Here is an 18501-nt window from a genome sequence, read left to right as displayed (position 1 = left end):
AATCGTTTTGACAATATCCTTCTTGAACTGCATTCAAAAATCCAACCTCCTTAGTGAGAATACAGCCCAAACTACATTTTTGACTGTTTTTCTGTTCCTGAATCTGGTTCCACAGAAAATATGCCTGATATAGTGTACTTGGCCTCTCTTTTTAGAGATGTATAATGTTGACATTTGCAGGCCTAAATATTTCAAGGACTGAAACTATCAAGATCTAAATCTTTCTAACAAGCATTTAATTTTCAGCCAGTTGGAGACTACTTAGAAGACAAGCTGGCAGAAAGAAAGGAAAACATATCTTGTTTCCATCTTTCACGTACATGTGCACTGTCATGATAAACTGGGGGAACATTACAACAACCACAAAGTTCAGTTGCAGTGGTCACTTACATTCCCTGTTGTGCCTGGTCATCTAGAGTTTGTGTGGTCAGAAAAGCATCCAAAATTACTAAAATGGTAAGAGGGACTTAGGTAAGCAAGCCAGCTATTCAGGTTGAGGCAATGCTATGGCAGTGGACTGACTTGTACAGCTAGAGTATTAAGAAATGTGTCCACAGGCATCTGAACAAATTCACAGCAAAGGCGATTTCTTCTTTTGGCAGCAGAATTACTGCAATTTACAATGCCAGATACCTTGCTTTTAAAGTCTTTTCATATGAATGTGCTTAGTAGAAAAAAATAGAAGTAAATTACATGGTCACTCTTGCTTGCCCAGCTAGAACATACGAATACTAACCCATCTTTAAGCAAAGCTGTTCAGTACCTCCTCTTCAGCCACTCACATGAAAACACTGGATATTAAAAGACAACAAGTGTCTGAACCAAATGCTCCAAGCCCTCTTCTAGCAGGTGCTGCAGCTTGCATTTACTGCTTCCTCTGCTGAAAGAGTAAGTTTACTAAATATTTTTGCAAGAGATTTGTAGAACATGGTATTTCTCCCTTAGAAAGATAATACCCTTGAAATAAAATCCCCTACCTAAAACACATGTTTTCTATGAACAGTGTGATGTCAGAAGAACTCTTCAGACTAGAGTTCTTGACTGCAAATGGCATAAAATCCAACCAAAGGCTCTGCCAAAACTTCCTAAACCTTTGGAAAAGATTCAGCTACTTAAAGTCCAATTTACATATAGGATTTTTTCCATTAAAAGTAAGATGCAAAACTGTTCTTATTACTTACATACACTTATTTGTATGCACAGACAGACAAATGGATAAAATCCCCTTTGCTATACTAAGCTATTAAAACACAAATAAAAGCAACATGAGCTGGCTGCTTAATGATGAATTTCATATTAACCTCATCATTAACCTGAGATCATAACTCAACACTAGTGATCACATAGTTTGCTTCATGTACAGCAGCTCTTGATACAACCTTCACCTTGAATTTCACATATGAGTATTAAAATTCGGTATCAGATTTACTGAATTAAAGATAACACTATGGAAATAAGTAATGAAAATATTTCACAAATAAAGACCTTGATCTTGAATGCCATCCAGAGGCACCTTGACACGCTTGTGAGGTGGGCTAATGCCAACCTTATGAAGTTTAACCATGAGAAGTGCAAGGTCCTACACCTGGGTCGGAGCAATCCCAGGCATAGCTACAGGCTGGGTAGAGAAGAGATTCAGAGCAGCCCTGCAGAGAAGAACTTGGGGGTGTTGGTCAATGAGAAAATGAACATGAGCCGGCAGTGTGTGCTCACAGCCCAGAAAGCCAACTGTATCCTGGGCTGCATCAAAAGGAGCGTGACCAGCAGGTCGAAGGAGGTGATCCTGCCCCTCTGCTCTTGTGAGACCTCACTTGGAGCATTGTGTGCAGTTCTGGTGTCCTCAACATAAAAAGGACATGCAACTGTTGGAACAAGTCCAGAGGAGGGCCACGAGGATGATCAGGGGACTGGAGCACCTCCCATGTGAAGACAGGCTGAGAAAGTTGAGGCTGTTCAGGCTGAAGAAGAGAAGGCTGTGTGGAGGCCTCATAGCAGCCTTCCAGTATCTGAAGGGGGCCTACAGGGATGCTGGGGAGGGACTCTTCATCAGGGACTGTAGTGATAGGACAAGGGGTAATGAGTTAAAACTTGAACAGGGGAAGTTTAGATTGGATATAAGGAAGAAATTCTTTACTGTGAGGGTGGTGAGGCACTGGAATGGGTTGACCAGTGAGGTTGTGCTTCATCCCTGGCGGTGTTCAAGGCCAGGCTGGACAAAGCCTTGGGTGGCATGATTTAGTGAATAAAGAGCACTGCTTGTCCATACAGCCACATTCAACCAAACTTTTACAACCCAGGCGAGAAGGAGAAAAACAGCAAAGCATTGCCTCAGACCTAGAGCTAGCTTTACCACCTAAACAAAAAACTTCATATAACTATACCTTCAAATACAAGCTTTCTGTCTTCACTTTCAGTCCTTCATAACCTGTCCTGCATACCTTATCTACCATCTTAATCATTTCCCAGTCAAGATCAATTTCTACTTTCAGCATTCTTTGATGGCAGTCTCTACTGATTCTCAGATAAGAATACATCTGCTATTCTGACAGTCATGATTGTGGGCTGTTTTCCACTGTTTCTGCAAAGTTATTACACTCCTTCAAAACTTTCTTTGTAGTATCTCATAAAAGGAACAGTGCTTAATTGTCTGTATGCTGATCCAAACAACTATTTGGCTTCCCTGTGCCCCTGTTAGCACTTGTATCTAACAGTTTTCCATGACTCTATAATTAGTCATCCTTGGGGTAGGGAAAGTTTTCATCTTCATATGCATCAGCATACTCCTGATGCACTTTGTCCTGATTAAAGACAAGGACGCAGAAGTGAAGCAGTAACACAGATAAAACATTTCTCCTTGAATCTCCTGATTTGCATCAGTTCCAAAACTAAAACCCACAGAATTCAAGGTTGAACACAGAGAAGATTAGTCTTGTGGTTAGTTGTAATGTCAGGAAGGTGAACAAAACACACACAGGCTTATCTCAGCCAATTTGCACCATATGAATTCAAAGAGAAAAAGCAATGACCTTTGAAAGGCTCAAACTTTGAAATTCACTGACAATATCACTAATTCTACACCGTGGATTTTGTATATCACTGGGCAAACTTACCTCTTATACAACATTTCTCCTTAGAAAAGGAGATTATTAGCATAAAACTAGAAGTTGAGCTATTACTCTCCGCTCCAAACTTTCATTTCAGCTAAGGAGATGCTGCAATAGCATAAACACCAAAAAATCAGCCAACCTAGCACTGAAATTGAACTATGACACAGCATCAGAGTAAAAGCACAGATGTACAAAAGCATTCCCCAGGGGGCTGAAGCTTCTCAAAAACATACAAAAGGAGAGAGGTTTTTTTGCTTACAAAAATCTGTAGGGTCCACTCAACAATAGCTTCCAACAACACCATGTATTTGAATCCCCACAGATCTTCAAAATCAATAACCTCTGAAATAGCCCCTTTCCAAAGAATATACATCACACTAAATTGAGGTCAGAAACTTTATTTTTTGTTCAGGTGAAATTATGCATGTGCTTATTAGAAATTTGACCTGAGGAAGGAAACACGGGATCAAGCCAATCCATTTTTGAGAACTAAACTTTCTTGCTAATGACACTCTTCACTGATACGAAGTTTTTGGTAGAACAGTTCCAGTTGGTGCTAAATTCACTGAAGTTCATTTTACTACTATGCTCCACAGATATATTTTATTTCACTCAGGTTTTTTATTCACTGATTGCAAACATTTTTATGACAATTGGCTTTGTCCAAGCACATTGTCACACTGGAAGTTAGAACACAAGAATTTGTCAAAACATTTTCTTTTTATAAAAAAACTTTCAAATATTAATTAAGAAATAAAATTAAAGCTGTCAACTTTTAAAACCATATCCTCAGAAAACAGCATAAAACTGTTTTCATTTACAGTCCTGTTAGTCAAAGATAATCCTTCTATGGCACAGACCCAAATTTTAGCCTCCTGAATGTACATACCACTGAATAATTTGTTCAAATGTCAGTTGCAATTTTCAAAAAACCTTTCTTGCCTCTGAATCTTAAACATCTGTAACAAATACTTGTTTTGAGAGTGCTTTACATTCATGACACTTGACCTTTTACTGTATGCACCACAAAATTTAAGTTTCAAATACCATGCAAGCAGGAAATCTGATCATTCCAGCAGCAGCCATCTGCATGGTCCAATATCAAATATTAGTTCTGGGTTGCACAAAGTCATAGGCTACAGATCTTTTTCTGCAACTTCTATAATTAGTTGCAATTTGCTGCTTCTAAAACATTTCTCATGGAACATCTGGCCTCAAAATCTTACCTTACCATTAGAAAAGTACTTAGCATTTGGCCGTTGGTGTGCATACATATGTGTATATGCATGCATGCACACAGAGTGAACTACAGAATGCAAGTATATGCTTTATGAGTGGCACACATAGGTCTAGAGATTTCTATTACAGCAACAAAAGCCTTTTAGCTCTGTAACAGTGAAAGAATATTACAAGAAATATTAAACATAATGGAAATGTGTTTTCAAATGTTTCTACTGGCTTATGTCTAATTATTGATGTTAAATGTTAACAGCTCATCAAGCACCCTATCAAACACTTCAGAGCTTAGCACAAACTGGAATTTTCTTTTGTATTATCCTTAATATAGCTGGAGGACTGTGTTGAAATTAAAATGTGAACAAGGATTTAAAAAGAAAACAACCAAAAAAAACCCCCAACCACAAAACCTCTCTAGGGTTAAAGCACCATACTGACTAAAAAAAACCAAGTCCAACGTTAAAATACTGAAGTACTTTTTGTTAACTAAGTTAGACATAGAACAAAATCGAGCCACTGCATATTTCAGTTTCATTGTGGCAGAAGACAATCTTTCCTGAGCCTGTGAAACAGTGTAATGGCAAATTACTGCAAGCAACAAAACAAAAAGCCCTTTGAGACCCTTTCATGTAAGAAAGCTTCTAAGTACATTCAACCAAATACTATAACTTCTGAAGGGAAAAAAGAATTACACTCCAGGATCTTTAAAGCACTCCTTTAATAATAACACCACATCTTTTGAAAAATGCCCAATGCTCAGTGGTGCTGCCCACAGCTGTCTCAAGCAACCAGCACTGCTCCTTGGGAGGAAGAAGTTGGAAGTGTGCAGGAAACTGCATTATTCTTGAAATACATTTTTTGTCAAGTCGTAGGAAAATTCCAGCAAAGCACTATTAACATGCTCTTACATCTGCAAAACACACAGCTACACCTAATAAAGATTTAAAAATAAGCATGAACAAAGATACTAGCCATGTTGGGAATATCAGCCTCTTAGAAAATAGCAGGGACCACACCTTCAAGTGCCTGATTCTTCAGGTGGCTTTAAAGAAGGTGACCATAGAAGCTATTATTTTCAACCTCTCAATGTTAGAAATGCATTCATCACATTTCTTACCTGAGCTCCATCCTTTAATTTCAAGATGCATTCCATTGTATTGATGGTGATAACAACTGGCTCTGATCCCAATTTTGTCCATGGCACATGAATCCGAAGTTCATGAATATGCCCGCTTAAAAAGGTAAATGGTAGTTTCAGCTCCTAGCAACAACAAAAAGAGTGGTGAATGAACTACTGAAACACATCAAAATTCAAGGCACATTTGTAACTTAAAATAGTACAGTTCTAGCACAAAACGTAAGTCAGAATTTATTCTGTCTCCCCAAATCAGCAGTGTCAAGCCATGGGCCTTGACAACTAGCTTTACAATCGCTTGCACACATACAATTAGTCTATTCAAAGGAAACATTTGGATTATTGTGTCCTTAATAATCAAAGACAATTTAAAGCCACCTCTCCTGCATGAAGCTACTGCAAAATGTATCATTGTTCAAGGGACAAGTAGAAATGAACCAGGTGAAAGTAATTACTTAAAATTATATGCAACCTGCATTATTCTGAAGAACACAAATTTGGAATTAAACTAACATTGACAAAGCCACAGCAAGTCAATTTCTTCAAAAATATCTTAGTTATAAGAGCTTGGAGCTTTTAAGATTGGCCCACTGTGGCCACATTCACAACAAACTGCTCAGTAAATACAAAGTTCTTAAATTTTCCATTCACAAATTTGATAACTCCTCACCAAGGCCTAATGTGTATATCACACTGCTCTAAAAACCAGTGCAAATCAGCCCAGAACTCCTAACAAATGCCTGGCGCTCCACCCAGTCAATGCGTAGATCACACCTCTATAGGACAGCCCCAGTGAGGCAGCTGCTGCTGCATGCAGTGAGTCAGCAGAAAACAGGGTGCTAAAGCTTAAATTCTTTGGATACGAAGTGCTGAAATTCCCCCAGTAGCTCCAGAGGTTCTCCTGGGAATCACGAGTTTAACGCCTATCAGACAAATGGTCAGGCTAGAGACCTGGTCCCAGAGCTAGACATCAAGATTTGGAATAAGGAAATAAGTGCTTAGTGCAAAATAGAGAAACCATATTTGATATTATTACAGAATTTTTAGTCAGCATTTTCAATACTAAGCATTCTATGACAAGGCTTCAATGATAATGTACTTCCTGATCTCCTATCCTGACATTTTTGGCTATAAAGATTTTAAGTCTTAATGGTGAAACAACAACAGATCTCTTCGCTGGAGCTGCTTATAGCCTGGTGTTTGTGTCTTCACCTTAAGATGCTGGGAACTACAGGTGTGAATATTCTCTGGTTGACGAAGAAGTGAATCTAAGTCTCCCAGATACTCAGCAATAGTTCTAACCACTACAATAGAATATTTTCAGTTGGAAGGGACCTACAACAATCATCTAGTTCAACTGCCTGACCAATTCAGGGCTGACCAAAAGTTAAAGCATGTCATTAAGGGCATTATCCAAATGCCTCTTAAACACTGACAGGCTTGGAGCATCAACCACCTGCCTAAGAAGACTGTTCCAGTGTTTGACCACCCTCTCAGTTAAGAAATTCTTCCTATGGTCAAGACTGAACCTCCCCTGGCTCAGCTGTGAACTATTCCCACAAGTCATATCACTGGATACCATGGAAAGAACTCAGCACCTCCATCTCTGCTTACTGTCCTCAGGATCTCTAGAGAGCAATGAGGTCACCCCTCAGCCTACTTTTCTCCAAACTAGACAAGCCCAAAGTCCTAGCCATTCTTCACAGGACATTCCTTTTAGCCCTCTCACCAGCTTTGTTACTCTCCTCTGGACACATTCAAAGACCTCCACATCCTTCTTAAATTGTGGTGCCCAGAACTACACACAGGGCTTAAGGTGAGGCCACACCAACACCACATACAGCAGGAGAGTCACTAATTTTGACCAACTGGCTATTCTTTGTTTGATGGACCGCAGGATGTGGTTTGCCTTCTTGGCTGCCAGGGCACATTGAGCCTGCTGTCAGTCAGCACCCCCAGGTTCTTAACTGTTGTATTTCTTAGTGAACTCAGGGATATAAACCTTTGTTCAGAACTTCAGAATTTCCCTGGGAACCTGGGACTTAAGCACCTTTGCACCTTGGCTCAATTTAGGTACTAGGTACTTGCGTGCTTTGACTCAGTACTCCTATGAATGAGTAGAAGTTAAATAGAAAAGGTTGATGAAAATCTGAGATCAAGCAGGTAAGGTGGTAGGGAATTTTAGACAAACATCCAGAAGAGGACCCAGAAAGCCTATTTTCCTGCACTGCTTTACTTTAGTCCCACCCCTGCTGTATAGAAGTTCTACAATAATAAAATTTGAGGACAATATATTTTGCATTTAGTACTTAGCATATATAATAAGTCTACCTTCTGTGAAGCTAGTTAATATCATTATGTGCCTAACATCTTGAAACTGCATTCAAATCTTAGTGGCATGTTTTGGAAGCCCACTAAAAATTTTTTCATAGTAGTTATCATGCCATAAGTTCAGACTTCAAATAACTATCACTGCAACTGTGACAGGTTAGCATCCTGACTCTAATTAGTCATCCAAAAGAGAAGCCACCTATTCTTACCCACAAATACCTAGCATCATCAAAGTGACAACAGCTCCTAATAGGAGCAATGTTAAGGAACACTCTCTCCATTCTACAGTTAATACCTCTTTAGCCTTTCTACTGGTATGACTAAGAAGTTCATCTTGCATCCAAGACTAAATAGTCGATGAAGTATATTCACTGCTAACAAAATCTTCAGAGAAGACAACTCACAAAATCATAGCTATAGGTTTTGTTGTTGTTGTCATAAAGCTTTCAGTTGGTAAATTCGGTTTTAGGGTTTAGTGAGCTTTCATCAACCAATTTAAAAAGCCACACAACTGTCCCATGTCAGGGAACCTCCTGACTGCTACCTCAGCCATGTTTACAGAAAGTCACGTCTAATTCCAAGTCCCCATTCCAAAAGATGACAGTTACAGGCTTCCCCATGAAAACAGCTCAAAGAAAATTGTCTTTTTTTTTTTTTTTTAACAAAGCTTTTTTTTCCTGATCTCATTCACTAATATACTGAAGGATTTTAGCTGAAAGCCTCTCTCCTAAAAATTTAGCCTTATGCTTACAGTCAACCCAACCAAAATTTTAACCCACACAGTCTCAGTTAAGCCACTGAAAAGCAAATACTGAGCAGTTCAGTACAGACATCACTACACTGGTCATACAATACATGAAAAAGTACCTTATGTCCCACAGCTTGGGGGGAAGAGAGGGAGGAAGGCAGGCACAAAAAAATACGGACTTTAAAAATACATTCCAACTTAAGAGACAATGCTTTCAAGAATCAAGACAGCAAACTATTACTATTAACAGTAATAGAAATAAATTCCTTTCCAGACTCACAGGCACATAATTTTTATGTTGCTCATCAATACCATAACATCTATTTATAACCTGACTTGTGTTCACATGTGTAAGCTACAAGTTTACTTCAAAAGGTACTCTGGAATAGATCTTCTTCCACTATTTGCTGGATGGATTAACATATTCTCATTTTTGTCTAGTTAACTGTAAGATAGTTAAAGAAACAGAAATAGGAATCCTTTCAAAATGAGGTGATAAAACCAAATGCACAGCTTATCTAAAAGACAGCTCTTTCTCAAAGGAATTTGTCTGACATTATCTTAATTGCATAGCCAACTTTTCTTAAAGCCATGAAGACAAATCTTTGTTGTGCTATTTCAGTAGACAATACAAAACGTGTGCCAGATTTAATAATTTGCTCATAATACAACATACCAAAGACCATCTCCTTCTGTCCTCCTTTTCTGTGCAATTCTTCCTCTTTCATTAAGTACTGCGTGTTTGGTGACCCACAAGTATGCAACATGACATGGAAGTATTAACATAGAATCTGGTGTGGGTTCGGAAGGCCCTTAAGATCATCTAGTTCCAACCTTCTGCCATGGGTAGAGATGTCTCACCCTAGACCATGTTGCCCAAAGTTCTGTCCAACCTGGACTTGAATACTGCCAGGGAGCATTCACAACTTCCTTGGGCAATCTGTTCCAGTGCCTCACCACCCTCACGCTAAAGAACTTCTTCCTTATATCTAACCCGACTTTCCCCTGTTTAAGTTTGAACAAATTACCCCTTGTCCTATCACTACAGTCCCTGATGAAGAGTTCCTCTCCAGCATCCTTGTATACCCCTTCAGATACTGGAAGGCTGCTATGAGGTCTCCATGCAGCCTTCTGCAGGCTGAACATCCCCAACTTTCTCAGACTGCCATCATACAGAGGTGCTCCAACCCCCTGATCATCCTCGTGGCCCTTCTCTGGACTTGCTGTTTGCTCCATGTCTTTCTTATGTTGAAGACACCAGAACTATACAGGAACATCAGCTGAAGTGCAAGGAATGAGGGAAGAAAGAACGGACTTGTTCCCAAACCTTTTAAAAGGTGCTTTGTCCAGGTAGTTGTCACTTATGCTACTGTACCTGAATAAATCACTACAGTTCCAGAAAAGCTGGAATTCTCTGAAAATGTTTAGGGCTCCAGACAAAGATATCCAGGGTATGTGCATTTGTATCCAAAGCATAAAGCATGAAATTAAGGCTGTGTTTATGCCAGATAAGGAGCAGGGAACTAGGCTTAGGATAACAGCCCAGGAAAGGACATTAGAAGACCAAAGCAGATAAGGCAACTAATTTTGGACATCACAAATCCATTTAGGCAGAAGGACTTTCTTTTCAAGGGAGCTCTCTGCCAGCTGCAAAGGTCTTGGGATGTTGTATTACTACATATTCAAAAGAGTTTTGCTGAGCAGGCATAAAGCAGCATCCTCACAACAAAAAAAAAAAAAAAAAAAAAAAGAGAAAATAGACATCCTAAATACAGTCTGTGCATCCAGGCAAGTTCCAAAGAATAATAAAAGCCAAAATAAGTTCACTACTATTCACACAAACACAGCCAAATACTGGGAAAAAAAAGTAATCTGAGCTAAATTCATAGAATCATAGAATAGTTAGGGTTGGAAAGGACCTTAAGATCATCTAGTTCCAACTCCCCTGCCATGGGCAGGGACACCTCACACTAAACCATGTCACCAAAGGCTCTGTCCAACCTGGCCTTGAACACCGCCAGGGATGGAGCATTCACAACTTCACTGGGCAACCCATTCCAGTGCCTCACCACCCTCACAGTAAAGAATTTCTTCCTTATACCCAATCTAAACTTCCCCTGTTCAAGTTTTAACCCATTACCCCTTGTCCTATCACTACAGTCCCTGATGAACAGTCCATCCCCAGCATCCCTATAGCCCTGTAGGCCCCCTTCAGATACTGGAAGGCTGCTGAGGTCTCCACACAGCCTTCTCTTCTTCAGCCTGAACAGCCTCAACTTTCTCAGCCTGTCTTCATACGGGAGGTGCTCCAGTCCCCTGATCATGGCCCTCCTCTGGACTTGTTCCAACAGTTGCATGTTGAGGAACACCAGAACTGCACACAATACTCCAAGTGAGGTTTCACAAGAGCAGAGTAGAGGGGCAGGATCACCTCCTTCGACCTGCTGGTCACGCTCCTTTTGATGCAGCCCAGGCAGGATACAGTTGGCTTTCTGGGCTGCGAGCGCACACTGAAGCCGGCTCACGTTCATTTTCTCATCGACCAACACTCCGAAGTCCTTCTCTGCAGGGCTGCTCTGAATCTCTTCTCTGCCCAACAATTTTGTATTCACTGCATATTCACATCCCCGTTCAAGCTGATAGAACATGAGCACAGGTATATTGTGGCAACATTTGCCTCTACAAGAGCCATGACATTAACAGATTGCACTGGATGTTTAGGTACCCAGGTGATAAATAGGCAAAGATGAAGAGATCACCCACCAGCAAACTGCAACTATCTGAGAGGGAACAACATAAGTGACAGCAGCAAAATCCTAACTGTACCAGGTAATGTAGCAAGTTTGATATATCCATCCCAAGTCACCATTTGTTATTTGGACAAACCTCTCTACACAGTATAGCAGTAGAACAAGTGGAGGTTTTCAAAACCAATACAGGAGATTTCAAGACTCAACTGGAGAAAACCACAAGCTGATCTGACATAATACTGGTAACAGCCCTGCTCAGAAGAGAAGGTTGGACTTGATAACCTCCAGAAATCCTTTCTGAACAACCCTTCTCAGATTTCCTAATATATACATTAAAAAAGGCTTCAAATATTCACAGGAGGAACACATCGTACCAACTGAAGTCTAGTATCCACACCATCTGTATGGACAAGCCGTACCAATAAAATGAAGAACCAAAAGACTTGATAGAAAATACACAGGCCACCAGATACTTCAAGTAAGACAAATCAGGCTCTTCACAAAAGCACAGAAAACAGGACAGGATCTCTTGAAAGATTTTCTCCTCTTCCAGAACGGGATCAGAGATCAAATTCTTTCATGTTTTAAAAAGGCTCCCCGTAGAGACCATGCAGCCTCCTTAGTCTTCTCCAATGCCTCATAATCTGATTAAAACGAGGAAATTTCCCTTGATGTCCAATCTAAGTCTCTCCAAATAAAATTCATTCCATTCTTTCTTGTCTCATCCACGTGATTCTTGTCCTATCTTGTCTCAATTTTTTTATTCAAAATTAAAACCACATTTCCTGTCTAATTTTTCTTTCAGTGGCCATATTGCCTAAATCTCCCATTATTTTTGCTGCACTTCTCTCAGCTCCTTCACTTGGACTACATCTGGACACAGGACACCAGCTAAGTCTCATCACATCAACAAAAAACAGCTTTATCGGCTCACACATCCAACTCCTTGTCAACTCAGATAAGCACACAAGGAAACAGTCCCTCCGCTAAGAGTTAATCAGTTCATATCAACAGCAGGCTCCAAATTCTGTATCAAGTGTTTTACTTGGTCAAGCTTGTCTTTTAAAGGCTGAGAGCCCCTGACCTAATCCACACAAACCAGCTGATCAACTCTGTCCCTCAGTTACTCTTAAGTTAAATACAACTGGAATGATGAAACCTGGAATTACAAAACAATACAGAGAACAGAAATCTGCACAATTAAAGAGAGATCCTACTTTGTGACATTCTGAATTAGATACTATATGCAATTAGTAAATATGACTGGAAAAGCAATTAAGTTTATGTTCATACTGTAAAACAATAGTTACTGAAATAAGAAACATGTCCACAAAAAGCCATTCTCTTCACACCCCATAACTTATAGGGTGTGCAAAGAATTACCATTCGTTACCAAACAAAAGGCATAGAATTAAAGCAAACATAACTAAATGCTGGGAAAATAAAGGACTTGCATAAGAAGAAAACCAGCAAGTACTAAATGAACATTTATCTGTGCAGACCAACCTAAATTATTTAGTCAACTTCTTTTAGATCAAAGACATAGACTGCAACTACTATAAACATACCTGTTCAAGCACATCTAGCTTTAATTCAAGTTTACTAAGTACGACATCTCCTCCCCAGAGTGACAATTGTAGATCTGAAGGCTTCAGATTCTTTATGTAGCGGTTCACATAACTCATCAGAATAGGAGTAACATAGGACTCCAGCATTCTGGAAAATTTCTGTATTACAGGGCAAGCACTAAGGAAAAAAACAAGACAATGAGATATTATTTATAAATCTGTCAGTCTAATTTTCAATAAAGCAACAGTTACATTGGATGGATGATAATTTTTATTTCAGACTCTGCTTTCTAAACTTGTATGTCTTTATGTAGAGATACATATACTTATGTATGAAGGTGAAATACGTACCAAAGTGAAAGCACATCTATTTACAAGTTCCAGCTTATACACACACATATACTAGAACTAAAAACTGGTTTGTTTACTATCGAAAGAAAAGCCAACCTAACCAAACCAAAAAGAGAAGGAGATCGAGCAATCTACCATGCTTTCATGTAAAATTTAAATGACACAAACCCTGTCACTTTTAATTGACAGAAATCCACATTAAAACACCCCCTTAGATACACCTCACCGACCTGATAACCTGAGCATCGTGTACACGCCAAAACCGCCATCTTCTTGCCACCCTTAACTCTAAGCAAACCAGCACCCTTCACAGCCCAAGCCAAAAATGCATTGACGCTTGCCACCAATCCTCACCACCCTCCCGCCTTTACAGCACCCCCCTGTCCTTAGGGGACCCCACCCCGCCCCACCACCACCGCAGCCCCTCCCGGGCACACCCATGAAGCCGGAAACCCCCGCCCGTAGCTTCGGGACACACCTCACACGCACACCCCCCCCAGCCCTAAGTCCCCTCAGCACCCCTTTACCTGCCCCTCCGAGAGGTGTGAAGCCCTGGCCCCGAGACGCCGTGCCCCCGCCCTCACCGGGCCGGCCGGGCCGCGGGAGCCCCGCACAGGCACCACCTCCCCCTGCTCCGGCTCCGCCGCACGGGCACTTCCGGGTTCCCCGGCGCCTGTGCTGGAGAACAGCGTCCGCCACCGAAAGTCCCGCAGGGACCCGAGTTTGCGACTCAGCCGGAAGAGTTTGGCGGCAGCACCGGGGCGGGGCCGGAAGGAGGGTGTGAAGGCGGCGGAGGTGACGCACTCTGCCAGGCGCTGGTGGGTGGGGCCAGAGCCGTTGGGGAGGTGGGAGGGGCGGTCCAGGGGTGGGTCTCTGTGAGTGGCAGAGCTCGTGATGCCGCAGCCGCCTGTTCCTCCACAGAGGTGTAAATCGCAGCGCAGGGGGTCCCGCGGTGGGTAGCTGTTTTTCATCCTGTGGCACCATCAGGCCGTGGGGTGTGTTGAAGCTCCAGCTCTAGGTTTTGTTTCACAGTGTTCTATTGATGAATGAGAATTTGGGGCAAATCGTGGTGATGGCAAACATACTGTGTGTTCCCACTGTGTTTAATAAGGCACCCGCTCAGAACGGGATCAGAACTTCACGCGAAAGCAAACCAGCTCGGGTTCTGAGTGTCACCATTCCACATATAAGGAAGAAATTCTTTACTGTGAGGGTGGTGAGGCACTGGAATGGGTTGCCCAGTGAAGTTGTGAATGCTCCATCCCTGGCGGTGTTCAAGGCCAGGTTGGATGAGGCCTTGGGTGGCATGGTTTAGTGTGGGGTGTCCCTGCCCATGGCAGGGGGGTTGGAACTAAATGATCTTAAGGTCCTTTCCAACCCTAACTATTCTATGATTCTGTGATTTGAGAAGAAGGTAACATAGGAATACTTCCTATTTTGTGTGCGCCCAGAGCTCAATATGTTGATCAGAGAGCAGAGCCCTCCCAGCTGGCCTGAGACCTTTAGGGATTGCTCCAGGGAGCAAGTGAATTCCCTGGAAAAGCATGAGGTAATGGGCTCCTGACAGGTTGGCATGTGGATGACCTGGAAAAGAGCTGGGATCGTTTTCTCCAGGGTGAAGCTCAGCAGGCAGTGCCAGTGGGCATGGCTTTGATGTAGATAATGAAAAGCCTTTCACAAAGGCCTCTGATTTGAGTTTTGAAGAAAAACCCAGGATATGCCCGTTCAGTTATACATTCCTCCTGGAAATCTGAAATCCTGTGTGTTCTATCTGCGTGGTGTTACATGGCTGGAAACAGAAAAAAGAGCAGTATGTGGTACACAGGGTGGGGTTTTGTGAAGCTGAGCCCGAACAGTGAGGGCTGAGATAGGAGTCCACCTCCCACAGCAGTACCTATGTTGAAATATGACTAAACTAATCCAGGTTTGAAGGCTCCAGCTCCTGATGGGTTGGCTGGCTGCTCTGCCTCTGGTATACACATACTGAGTTAGTCATTAATCTACTCTCATTTTACATACACCATTACCTCATTTGCTATGCCATCTTCACTCATGAATCACTGCTTGTAAGACAGTATTCACAAAGGATTGAAGCAGCTTGGACTGCTTTTCTTCTTACTAAGGTCACCACTCCCACAGCACATACTGGAGCGTATGTCTAACTGTTCTTCAGCAGCTGTGGCATGATAACCTGTGGCTAAGAGGTGGTAGCAGGTAGGTGAAGGACAGACATGTTTCAACATAATCAGGAGTTCTTTACTGTGAGAGTGATGAGACACTAGAACAGGTTGCTCAGAGAAGCTGTGGATGCCCCAGTGTTCAAGGCCAGGCTGGATGGTCTTTGAACAACCTGGTTCAGTGGAGGGTGTCTTTGCCCATGTCAGGGGGGTTGGAACTCGATGGTCTTTAAGGTCCCTTCCAACCCAAACCCTTCTATGATTCTATGATGTGCTTCTGACTTACAATTTATCTAGTGCTAATATTCTCAGAGTTCCTTCACACAACTGCTACATATTTCTGCCCTTCTGATAGAGTTGTGGGAGTGGTGAATTTTACTGGTAGAACTTTTGGAGAGTCTACACTGCAAGCCATGAATTAATCGTTGTTAATGTAAGCAACCTTGTTTGTAGCACATCCTCTCTATAGAGTTGCATTGACAACAGAGGGATGTGCCAACAGATAAGTGTAATGTTGAAGCACACAGTAAGCATGCATCAAAAGCCCTCGTTTCAACAGAAAAACATTCCTTTGTTTCTTTGTCCATTATGTGATTACTTTTGAATGACACATGCAATCAACAAACACTGGAATGTTTTCTGAAAGTTTGGAATTGAAGAACAACGCCCTATTTTGGTAAAAATCAGTAAACTAGAACAAGAGTAGGGGAGACACGTAGTGCTCCTGGCAGCTGCTTGGCAGACCTAGCAGCTCAGAACAACTCTGTAATTTTCCTGGCAGTTGCTAGCGTTTCATTATAACTACTTCCATCTCAGTTCCAGTTCAAGTATGTTGACGCCCTGAATAATTTATTTCCTACAGAAGAAGAAAAAAAAAAAAGGGAGGAAGGGATCATGAGGGAATCAGTCTTTGACAGAAAGGAAATGGGTGGCATGAAATGTGAGAACCTGGAGAGGGTTACAAGAGGTCTCTGATGTACAAAGGGATGAGAGCTGAGTACATGGGGAATTAGAGGTAACAGGCAGGTGGTGTGTAGTAATGAACTTGGGCACACAAACGTAACAAGGGCATGTCTGCTGGAAATGTCATCTGCCTGAGGTAGTACTATCTATTAAGATTTCAGCAATTCAGTGAAAAACGTGCAGGATAGGTATAACCAAAAAGTGCAGATCTAGTGGTGCACACATCTTGTTCATTCATAGAATTTGAGGCATTCCAAACCCCTTAAAAGCTAACAAAAGTAGATACAGGAGACTGGGAAGACGTAGGCAAGATTGTGTAACATATGGCTGGGAGTGAAAAGGGAACAGAGCTTCAAGAGAGTCCTCAGGAAATGTATCTACCTGCAGGGGACTGTAGCTTGATAAAAGAACCTTTCAGAGTGTTGCTGCTGCTATGGATGATTCACCATTTTCGGCAGCAGAAGTGGGATCAATGAAGTGCAAAATGGAGGGCAAAAATAAAGTTCATAAAAAGTTAATAAAGTCAGGAAAAGGTAGAGGATGATTAAGTGACTATCCCACTGCCTGAGTCAAGGGAAAAAACAAGGAAATTAGACATCTAAATAGATTTTTTAATGTTTGGCCCAGGCTCTTTGCAGGACTTGAGAGACTCTGGGGTTACTGATGGTGAGGGCTGAGAGACAACCTGTAAGAAGCTCCTTTTTTTCACTGCAAAAAAGTTTTCAGTCCTCTAGCCTTTTCCATCACTATGTCCCTTAGCTAATACTGAACACTTTACTGGGTTAGCTTACTGCTGTCCATGTGTATCTTGCTTTGATTCTGCCGGTCCTGCTTCAGTGCCTCCAAGTACAGTGGCATGAATGTGGGCAGTGAGAAAAGACTTTGCTATTCTATGATTCCTTATACCCTACTGAGGTGCCCTGTAGACAGCAGGTGTCTGACAGCATGAAAGAGATGGTAATGCTAAATAGTCAATATAATAGAGATATTTTAGAAACACCTATGAAGGAAATAAAAATTACTTGGGTTTCTTCCTCCTCTCCTGTTCTGGGTGCTAAAACTTGGACTACTTAATTTGTAATGTTTCCTGGCTCCTTTTTCTGTTTCTACTACAAATCATTATCTGTAGCAAAATATATTATGCATTAAATATCTTATATATATGTATATAAATGTGCATTTATTATAATATATATAAATATATTAAGATTTGCTGTCTCTGTTTTACAGGGAATTTCCTGAGCTCATGACTAAACTGACCAAAATTATTTATCTCCTAATATTTTCCAGACATTTAAAAACTACATCAACAAAAGCAAGCAGTATAAATCAATGTTTCACTATTAGAATAGCTTATTAGTAACGTGATGTTATTTAATTATTAAATCATGTATAGCCATCAAAAACTGGGAGATAAAAATTGACATACAACTTTTATTATTTAAAGTTATTTTCCAGTTGACCAAAATTCACACAGATTTGAAATCTGGAAAAAAATAAAACCTAATAATAATAATAAAAAAAAAATTAAATTGCACATAGATTTTCATTGTGATCTGAATGTTAGGTATATTCTAGTTTTAAAGGCGCAAATGATTGTCTATCATAAGTTTTGTTTGTTCTTCTCTTCCTTAAATTTTGTCTGAAAATTATACTGAAAAAACTTTCAGCTATAGGTTTAAAGTGGTAATTTTTGAGTGTTAAGGAAAATAGACTAAATTGTGGCACTTTTAAAGTGGAAAATCAGTATTAAAATGAAAGTAAAATAATTTTAGAATTTGTAACTGTGATTATGAGCAAGAGTTTTTTGAAACAGTTAAATTCACACTAAGTAAAATCAGAAAGTATTAATACAGTGAACAAAGGTCATTATGTTCTGGAAGCAAGTAGCTTTTTGATATATAATCCAGCTCATTGCTGCCTCATCTGGCTTTTTAGGATATCACTTTTCCCAACACTTTCTAAATCTGGTAGATTTAAATCCCTGTAGCAGCCTGGGGATAGAATGCTCAGGACACAGGGGCGCGAGACACATTTATGCACATTTGGGTGCTAACCCAGCTCAGGGGCTTTACCAGCTTCCCCCAGTGTTTCCTCTGTCAGGGAGCATTTGCTCTGAGTTAATGGGACAAACA

At 40.9% G+C, this 18501-nt stretch overlaps 1 protein-coding gene across 9 annotated transcripts in view; it reads right to left on the bottom strand.

The window, feature by feature from the left end:
• The window catches only part of VPS13B (vacuolar protein sorting 13 homolog B), a 456296-nt gene extending 442365 nt beyond the window's left edge, over positions 1-13931 (bottom strand). For 7 of the 9 annotated variants that reach the window (XM_080611867.1, XM_080611862.1, XM_080611863.1 and 4 more), the window contains exons 1-3: positions 13754-13931; positions 12876-13053; positions 5461-5604 (exon numbers count right to left, since the gene is read on the bottom strand). In XM_080611867.1, coding sequence (XP_080467993.1) covers positions 5461-5604; positions 12876-13022 — 291 coding nt within the window. In that variant the 5' untranslated portion in view covers positions 13023-13053; positions 13754-13931. Of the gene's footprint in view, positions 1-5460; positions 5605-6148; positions 6216-12875; positions 13054-13456; positions 13571-13753 lie in introns of those variants that run through there. The other 2 variants (XM_080611864.1, XM_080611869.1) reach the window with 2 other exon arrangements.
• Between the last annotated feature and the right edge of the window lie 4570 nt (positions 13932-18501).

The sequence above is a fragment of the Psittacula echo genome (genome assembly GCF_963264785.1).
Source record: "Psittacula echo genome assembly, chromosome: 2".
In the NCBI taxonomy this organism is placed as follows: Eukaryota; Metazoa; Chordata; class Aves; order Psittaciformes; family Psittacidae; genus Psittacula; species Psittacula echo.
Note: the sequence above shows the minus strand (reverse complement) of the source record. Positions and strands in the feature narration are given on the sequence as shown.